Source organism: Alligator sinensis, unplaced genomic scaffold (genome assembly GCF_000455745.1).
Source record: "Alligator sinensis unplaced genomic scaffold, ASM45574v1 scaffold709_1, whole genome shotgun sequence".
NCBI lineage: Eukaryota > Metazoa > Chordata > Crocodylia > Alligatoridae > Alligator > Alligator sinensis.
In genome coordinates, this window is record NW_005842208.1 from 514,426 (window position 1) to 523,960 (window position 9,535).

Here is a 9,535-nt window from a genome sequence, read left to right on the forward strand (position 1 = left end):
CTTTCCCTCTCCCTCATTGTCCTACTATGATCTACTGTGCAACATGGCACTAGCAGGTAAGGACAGTTTTGGACCCACTGGAATTGTCAAGGGGAAGTCACTGGGTTAAAATAAAAAGGCTTTTGCTAAAACCTTCCTGCAAAATTCTAATAATGAATTTTCCACTGTGCTCAGTGCTGGGAATCGGGTCCGTGTGAAATAGGTCTGTGGGTTTCTATTGATTCACAGCAGCTGAGGATCTGAAGGGAGGGATTTACCTTCCATGCCTCTCATAGTTGCAGTGATTGCAAGAGGGGCTGCTTAATAGCAGGGACCTGAAAAGTTCCTGCAGAAAATGTTCTGCATGAAGAAAGTGTCCAATCCTAAAACCTGTTGCAAACCTAACAGGGTGGGGAGGCTTTTTTTTTTAAAAGCACCTAGGAATTTACTAGGAGCACAAGCGTAAGCATTTGGACACTCCTAAAAGCGAACCCCATAAAAATGAACAGCTCGCTTCCCAGCAACAAATCCCCAGCTGGTTGGAGAGGGAGTCTGTTGGACTTTGATGTTTTGGAGAAGTTTTATAACAAACGGTCGACCTGTTTTCCTTCTGATTTATTTCTTAGTCCAGGGCAGTGTCATGTGAGTTGAGAAATCTCTCTGCATGCAGGAGGGTTTTCTTAAAAGCTGTCCTAGACGGCAGATGGTGAAACAGAAGGAAAATGCAGGGTGTTGATGGGGGAGGTGAAGGTTACGGGAGGAGCGGAAAATTGAATTTGGAAAGTTCCGATTGCGAGGATGGAACCATAGGAGGTGGGGGAGGGGGGCTGGGGTGCGGTTTAAAGGAAAAAAAAGGCATAAAATATAGGGGAGGGGAGATGGAGACCGTCCAGATCTGAGCAAGAAAATTCCAACCCGAAGAAGTTTGACGTGAACGGAGAGAAATGTGTGGAGGCTGGATCCTCAGCTGCCAATCACTGGCACATTTCCAGGGTGTGAGGCAGCCCGGGCAGAGGGTCCCGCACTCAGCTCTGCCAGGGCAGACTCGGTTGGGGACCAACCTCCTACCTGGGGCCAGTTTCAAAAGCACCCCAGTGAATCTGGAGGCACTGGTCCTTTTATTCAGCAGTCCCCCAGGTCCCAGCCCCACAAGAGATGTTCAGCCACCCTCCTAAAAAATGCTTTGAGGCTCTGGGCTGGAGTGACTTAGCTTTCAGTAATTTAAACCCCCATCCCTGTTCACAAGGGAAAAGGGAGTTTTGCCTGGGAGGGTGAGTTAAAGGATTGCAGCCCATAGCTAGCCATGTCTGGCAGTGATCAGAGGGAGTAGATTGATTTTTTTTTTTTTTTTGCATTTCTGGTGTGAGGTGAAAGTTTTTCAGGTGACCTGATCCGTACCCCACCTCAGGGCCCCCAGGCTTAACCTGATGGGCAGGTGTGGAAGGGGCAGTGAGGTACCCCCTGGATAACAGTCAGCTTTTTGCCTTGAATTGCCCTAGAGGTAAATGGTTTCCCTTTGCCTACCGATCATAACATGCAGATCTCAAGTGTGCCCCCCCAACATGGGAAAGGTAAACTCCAGGGTCATCACCTACTGCCACAGCAGGCTAAGGAGATATTGAGGAAGCCACAAAGGGTTCTGCTTGAGGAAAGAATGAAGCACAGGGGCTTTCCCAGGGTTGCTCCATTTTGGCCATGTGCAGCCTTGTGGGAGGAGCCCTGTTGGCATATAGGTGTGTCCATGTACGTGTGTGTATACCTGTGCATATGCATGTGCATACTATGAGGTCTCCACACCTGTGCCTGGTGACAGTGGTGGTGGGTCCCAGGTATCCAGCTAGCCCTTTCAGTGATGGCCATGATCACAGTCCAGAGGTGAGAGGGCCTGATCCAACTCAGCAGGTCCACGACCCCTCTTTCATTTGTGCCTGCATAAAGTCAGGAGCAGGACAATGCTGATTTCCACCTGCTGGGGATCTGGCCCTGTTGCCCTAGCAGCTCTGCAGCTGATTTATTCCATCAGGGGCCTCTCCCTGAGGAGGCTGAGCCATCCTTGGGAGTGGGAGCAGGCATCCACAGCACCCATGCATCTGGTGCAGCCACTGGAAGCAGGCAGGTCTCCCCGACAGAGCTGGGACTCTGAGAGAGAACCGGCTCCCTGGTACTTGGGAGTGTCTGACCACCAGCCACAGTGACAGCTGCTCAACCATGTGGTTGCATATTGCAGGGTCTCCCAGCAGGCAGGGGAGGTGTAGACTGGGAATAGGCATGTGGTCCATCCAGGTGGGGAAAACTTGGGTCATTGGGCTGGTTGGGGGGGGGGTCCTCTGTCATTTTCAACAGGAGATAATTCCATGAGGGGGGTTAATATATAAGCCCCGCATGTGCTGAGTGGGGTTTGCTGTGTGGGGCTCGTGTGCAGCTGTGCTCAGGAGTGCATGTATTAATGTATGCATGTGTACCACGTTTTTCTTTGGGTTTTTTTTTAAAGATGTGTAATTCTTTTTGGCTGGGTGTGGGGATGGGGTTGTTTTTGATTATGTGTATAGTTCCTGGTGTGCACACACTTGTATGGGGGCACGTCAGTGTTTTGCGGTGTGACTGTTTGGGTGAGGGTGGGCTCGGCAGGGTGTGTGTGTATTTGAAGTTATTTTTACTCTGTGAGGTGTGGAGGCAATGTCTGAGGGTGCTGCGGTGTGTGTATGTTGGTGTGTGCGCAGGCTTTTTTGGGAGGGTGGAGTTCCTGGGTGCACTGATTTGATGTGCATGTGTTATTTTTATTTCTCAAATGTTTGTGTACAATTTGTTAGGGGGTTGGGTGCCGTTCAGAGTGATGTGGGAATCTGTCTGGATTGGGAATTTTTTCACTTTATGTAGCTTTGCTGTCTGTGTTTGTGTGTCAGTGTGTGAGTGCAGGTGAGTGTTTCCTCTCTGTGTGGTTGTGGATCCAAATGCATTTCAATTTGGGAAGCAGATTGTGACTTTTCGTGCCTATGGGGTTATTTGCTTTGGGTGATGGGTGTATATATGGATGTGTATGAGCATTGATCTACATATATGCAAGATCTTTGGTCCATGTGGGGGCAGGTGAGATTATAAGCATGACCCTTGGCTCTGGCGGGTGTCCCTGCAAGAGAGACCCTTAGCCTGTATGCTAAGAGTATGTGTGATACCTTTAACCTGCATGTGTTTGTGAGTGCGAGACCCTTGACACATGTACACGTGTGCAATATACTGCTACACGTGCTAGAATCTGTTTGGTTCCCATTAAATACCAGTCCCACAATGACTCTCCCTGCTTTTCCCTGCCTGTGGAAGTGTGGGGTCACCCATGTCAGGCATGTACCAATACTACCAGGCCTGCTCACTGCGTCCAAGCACACAAAGAGGGGTGGAGGGGGAGGAGAGAGGGGTGGTCCAGCAAATACTGGACGCGTCTAGGCACAGAAGTGAGGAGAACTGCATCCATTAGGTGTAGAAACCCCTGCGCACCTTTCTGGTGCCCTGGCCTCACAGCCCAATTCAAAGTGATTGTCGGGTCTGGCTTTGTGGCCCAGTCTGGAGGGGGTGTCAGGCCTGGCCTCCTGGGCTATTTCATCAATGCTACCCTTGGATGGATGTGCTTCGTTCCCCACCTTGTGACCCTAACCCTGGCAGGCAGTGGGATGGTTATATTGGGGGAGAGGAGGAACCCACTGCCCAGTCAATCCAGTCAATATAGAGACTGTTGTCAGGGCTTACTGAGGCCCTGGGTTGCCTGCTGCAGGCTGTGTGGAGCAAGCTACAGGGAGGTCATTAGTGATCGGTTCCTAAGAAGGGGCTGCTACTGTGTCCAACACCCAGTGGCTCCTCAGAGTCACACAGCCCAACATCATCTGCTCTTGGGCCTGTATTAATGATCAGGCTTAACAGTAACCAGGAGGTAGTAACAACCAGCAAGAGGCTGTGACTACCCATTGGGCTGAAGAGATGTGGCTCATAAGAGCTAGAGTCCCACTGGACTGTCAGTCACTGGTAAATTAGTAGTCACTGTTGATTACAGACCGGTTATTAGCAACCTAAAGAGTATTTAAATATCAATAATTAGTACAGGCCAGAGACACATTTAATTACTAGTGGCTGTTGGTTACATACAAATTGTTACTAATATCTTGAATACCATGTAAATAGTTGTAGTTAGTACAGATTATTACAGGTTTTAACTAATAGTCACTGTTGGTTACATATACGTTATTATTAATATATTCAATATAATTTAAATATTAGTCATTAATAAAGGCCAAAGGTAGTTTTTAATAGCTACTTGCAGTTAGTTACATATATACCATTTAAACAGATGTAGTTATTAAAGATTAACATTATACTCTTTTTAGATGTTAATAGTCACTGATGATTGCACAGGTCTCATCTTCAACACCTTTTAAATATTAGTAGTTAATAAAGATCAAGTATAAGTTTTATTAGTTTCTGTTTATTGTATGCAAAATAATACCAATCTCCTGGCATTAATAAAAGACAGTGGTGCCCAAAACAATGATAATTACTGTCAGTTAAACAGAAATTTTTAATATTAAGATCTGGCATTGTTGTTGTTGACTAGGGATGATGCATCCATTATTGCAAATATTAAATGTGAATTAATAATATTATTCACTGCAACTTACTTATTGTTGCTGTTGCTATTCATTATGTATTATTACTTTATACTTAATTCACAGTGACACAAAACTATCAGTGCATTGACCAACGTAGTTAATTTACTCTTTCGTATTTCATTTTTATTTCTTGACGTTCATTGTCCTTCATTATGAATTTTATTATAAATATATTAATGCACACTCCTTTGTTCAATTATTAATTGAAAGCCAAATATTGTCTACAATAATGTGCTAATGATGCCGCTTGTTATATGCTAATAATGCTTCTTGTTAGTAAGTATCAGTTATATGGTATTACTAATACCAGCAAGTATTTTCCTGTCCACTATTAATCTGTTAAAAATGACACGTTGTGACATAATCATTCTTGATTTATAATGAAGCTAATATTAAAATGATCCATCCCTGTGTGACTATAGATACATTTCCAGGTAACAGGCCCTCAGCGTGTTTGGGGTTTCTTCCTGCCCTCATACAGGAACCAGGGCCATTTGGGGTGTTTACCAGCTCTTAGAATCTCTGCTTGGCATTAATGATTTGCTGGTCAATGCCAGGCTCTCTTGAGGCCGCCCAGAAGGGGCATTGGTGGCTGCTTCTCAGGCCTGGCACAGGTTGCTACTCAATCTTAACAGCTATGCATATATTAATGGTCCCTGTGTGTTGGCATTTATCCATGGGAAAGGCTCCCCCAGTGCAGCTATCTTCCATTGCTCCTTGCTGCTTGAGGCACTGAGGCTCCTCTGTTCCTCTGACAGTCCCCTGGAGCAGGGACTAGATCCCCTGATCCCATGCAGGGGTCTGCTCCCCAACCCTCACCTGGCTTCTCCTCCTGCCAAGTGTGACCCCTCCCCTCTCTCTTCCTTTAGCCTTCTCTGTACTCCCTTGGCTTCTTTCTTTCTAAGGTTCCCTCTTCCTGCTCCCCTCTCTCCCTTCACCCCCTTTGTTCATCCTTCCCTTTAGTCATTTGCTTTCCCTTTCTTTTTTTCTTTCTTTAGCTATTTTGTTCATTCTTTTCTTCTTTTCCTTCACTTATTCCTGACATTATTTCTCCCTCTTGTTTCTTCACTCCTTTGTTCACTCATTCTAGGCTGCCTGTCCTTGTTTCTTTGCACAAGATCCTATATGCCTGTCCCTTAACTCCCATATGATCCTTCCTTCCTTTGCCTCTCCATGTATCTGTCAGCCTGTTTCTCCATTCCCATATGTTTCTCACTGTCTTTTCAGAGAGACAGGCACAAAGTAAAAAGGGGGAAGCAGAGACAGCAGCAGAGCCTGTTACCTCATTCCCCACTTGCCTCTCCCCCATGCTGTGAGTCTGTCCTGTCCACCTGTTGCATCCCATTCCGTCTGGGCTTGGGCAGCACCCAACTCAACACAGGCAGCACCCAGCTGACTGAGTCCCAGTGACTCTGAGCCCAAACCACAGCTAGCGTGATGGGCTCTGATCCTTGGACCCTTACACATTACTTTTGTAGGTCTTATGCACAGAGTAGCAAATTTGCCTTAGGTCCTGCTGGATCTGGGGTGTCCCTTGTCCCTGCATTGAGGCCTGGGCTGAGGGGTGATACTAGCTGGGTAACCTGATCCAGTGGCTTTGGGGTCCCATGCTTGGGGACCAGCCAGGCTACCTCACAGCTAGAGCAAAGCCCAAGCGAGACCTCCCAGCACTTCAGGAATGTGAGTCATCAATGCCGCCAGCAATTAGTGACCTGGGAAATCAGAGCTGGGCAGGACCCCAGCACATCACCCTGGGAGTCTCCTATGCCCTCCCTTTAGGCTGGAGCACTGAGAGGAACCTAGTGTTTAGGCTTCTGTACTCCCACTTTGTCCTGGGTCTAGGCTGGCACCTTGTTCTCAGGACCATGATTTTTTCACATTCAGTGTGACAAAGGAGTCGGACCCAAACTTTTATCTCAGCTGCCATGAATCACATAGTGGGGTGCAGAGAATGGGGAAGGGGTGAAAGGTGCCAGAGAGTGCAACCCAGAGGTCTGAGCTGGCCCCTGCACTGTGGGATGAAGGGAAGCTTTCAGGTCACAGAGGGGTGGGAGATCAAGGGGTGCAGAGCACTACTGGAGGAAGCTCCCACCACCAGTTTGAAGCTGAGGCACTGTTGTGGGAAAGTTTGCAGCAGGGGTCCCCTGGCTGGGCACTGTTGTGGGAATCTTCCCAGCCCGGAGCTTTAGTGCTAGGGCATTGCTGTGTGAAAGCTCACAGCATGGCAGCCTGGGCTAATACCACTCAGATGCTGGGGCTGTTCCCTGTGGTGGGTGTGTTTTACAGAGCAGGGTCGTGCAGGGGGGCACACATCCCAGCAGGGAGTGAGAGTGTTTACACAACCAGAGCTGGGAACGCAGCAAAAATTGGGAATCTGCCTCGGGTTAATCCCTGACTTAGCACCCTGAGGCCCATCAGTATGAGGATGAGGCAGGGAACACACTGGTGCACACGTATACATATGGACCCACATGGCAATGTGCATACACGTACATGCATGCATGCACATGCACATAGGCATGCACACACATGAACATGCACATAGCAATGCAGACATGCAGGCTCACACACAAATGTACACAAAAGCCCCATTTCACCCTGGGAGAAAAGAACAAGATTTTGTTCAGATTGAACTTGTCTCTCCAGTGCAGCTGCCCAGGCCTCAGTCACCAGGATTGGGGTCTTTTCAGGCTGGGGTGCTGCCCTGATTCAGAGTGAGAGACACTTCCTGCCCTGACTAATTCACTGTGCAGATAGGCAAAGAAATGATTCTTTCATCCACTAGAACAAAGAACACAGGGACTTGTCCCAGATCACAGAGAACATGTGACAGAAGAGTAGCGCCCAGGCGTCCCGGCTCCCTCCTGCTCTAACCCCACCAGAAATCTCTGCTCGCAGACCTGGGATAGCACCCAGGAGTCTTTCAATGCCTGTGTGTTTGTGGCCAGACTGGGGCTGTGCCGCCAGCTGAGAAGGGCCCCTGCTCCATCCCTGTGGGCCATGCAAGAGTCCCTGAGCAAGGGGATGTGTGCCCTGCTCTGGCTGCAGTTCAGTGGAGCTCCTTTCATCCCCTGAGGCTTCCAGCTGCCAAAGTCCTATGATCTGCCCGCTGCACCCTCCCCAAGGCTGCTGGGAGGTGGTGGGGGCTTGGGCATGGGGGGGAAGGCGGGGTTCTCGTGGGGTGGGGGCCCTGAGATGAGCTTTTAATGAGTGTGGGAGTCAGGAGTTAACTGAGGCCTTCACAGCCCAGGCATGGACAGGGATTAGCTCAGCCCCAGTGCACAGGCAGGGGCAGCTACCCGCTTCCTGGCTGCAGCCAGCCAGGGGAGACGTATAGCCCAGATGCCTGGTGAAACCCCAGGTAGTTAAAATCCTCCATCAGGCTCTGGTGAGGGGTTAGTACTACTTGAGTGGAGCTGGGCATTAACCTGGGAAGTTCACCAGGGCTGGGCCAGCCACAGCTCTACTCATAAACTCACCCCCAGGTGCCCTCAATAAAGGGAGAAGGGATGCATCCCTGTCCTGAGGAGCTGCTGGTGCTAGGAGGCTGAGATAGATGGGTCCAGTTTTCCTTAGGGGGTCCAGATGCTCACAGTCGCATATGGTGTCAGGAGGGGGCATGCCATTAGGTTGGGTCTGGTGAACGCCAGAGAATGGGTTTGGGGGCAAACATCATGCTAAAAGTCAGGATTGAGTATCAGTGGTCACAGTCGGGGCCAGTCAGAGGTCATGGTTAAGGTCAGAGTGGTATCCAGGTCGCAGGTGATTATTAGGGTGAAGGTCCAGAGCCAGAGTAGGAATTATGATGAAGGCCAGAGGGTTAAAGTTCATAGTTGAGTCAATGTCAGTGGTCACAATTAGGTTGATGGTCAAAATCTGGGAAGGGTAGGGTGAAGGTCAGGTCATGACCTCAGCCTACCTGAGGGCCCCCATAAGTATGTGAGTGTCCCAAAGGGCTCCTGGTGCCAGTGCTGCTTCTTGTTCCTGTGCCCCTAGGGCTGCCTCCAATTTCACCCCTCCTCTCTTTTTCTCTCTCTGGGTCTCTCCAGGTGATGCCTGCTGAGCTCTGACCTCTCAGACATGTGGTGTGTTGCATGGGGCCTTGGAGTCGTGCTCCCCTTCCACCTGGGCCTGCTGAGCCTTGCTGCTGAGGCCCCTGACCCCTGCTATGATGCACAGCGCCGGCCTCGCTACTGCCTGCCCGAGCTGATGGACCTGGCTGCAGGGCATCCTGTTGTTGCCTCTGCCACCTGTGGGCACAGCCCCCAGCGCCTTTGCACAGCCCAGGGCCCCCCTGGGCCCCGACTCTGCCTCCTCTGCAACCAGGCATCTCCTGCCACTGCCCACCCCGCAGCCTACCTCACTGACCCGGCAGGCGAAGCCACCTGCTGGCACTCAGGGCCTGTGCCCAATGCCACCCTAACCCTGGCACTGGGGGGACGCTTTGAGGTGCTATATGTGGCAATACGGTTCTGCACCCCACGGCCCCACTCCATGGCCATCTACAAATCCATGGACTATGGGCGCAGCTGGATACCCTTCCAGTTCTTCTCCAGGCGCTGCCACAGCACCTATGGGCAGCCCCCAGCCTCGGCCGTCCTCAAGGGCATGGAGCATGAGGCTACCTGCACTGATGGCCAGACTAGCCCCAACCCGCCAACTAGGGGGCTTGTGGCCTTCATGCCCCTGGCTGGGCGCCCTTCAGCTAGTGCTTTTGAGTACAGCCCAGTGCTCCAGGACTGGGTGATGGCCACTGACCTGCGGATGATGCTGGATCGCCGGCACCGGGCACAGGAGCTGGGGGTCCGTGGACGGGAGGCCTCCTATGGGGTGTCCGAGTTGCAGGTTGGGGGACGGTGCCAGTGCAATGGGCATGCCTCTCACTGCCATGTGCCCAGCAG

The 9,535-nt window shown here is 50.4% G+C and overlaps 1 protein-coding gene across 2 annotated transcripts in view; it reads left to right on the forward strand.

The window, feature by feature from the left end:
* Positions 1-9,535, forward strand: part of LOC102383297 (netrin-1-like) — a 27,719-nt gene that overhangs the window by 9,348 nt on the left and 8,836 nt on the right. For both annotated transcript variants that reach the window (XM_025207764.1, XM_025207765.1), the window contains exon 2: positions 8,684-9,535. This exon is cut by the window's right edge and continues 104 nt beyond it. In XM_025207764.1, the coding sequence (XP_025063549.1) occupies positions 8,715-9,535 (821 nt within the window). In that variant the 5' untranslated portion in view covers positions 8,684-8,714. The remainder of the gene's footprint in view (positions 1-8,683) is intronic.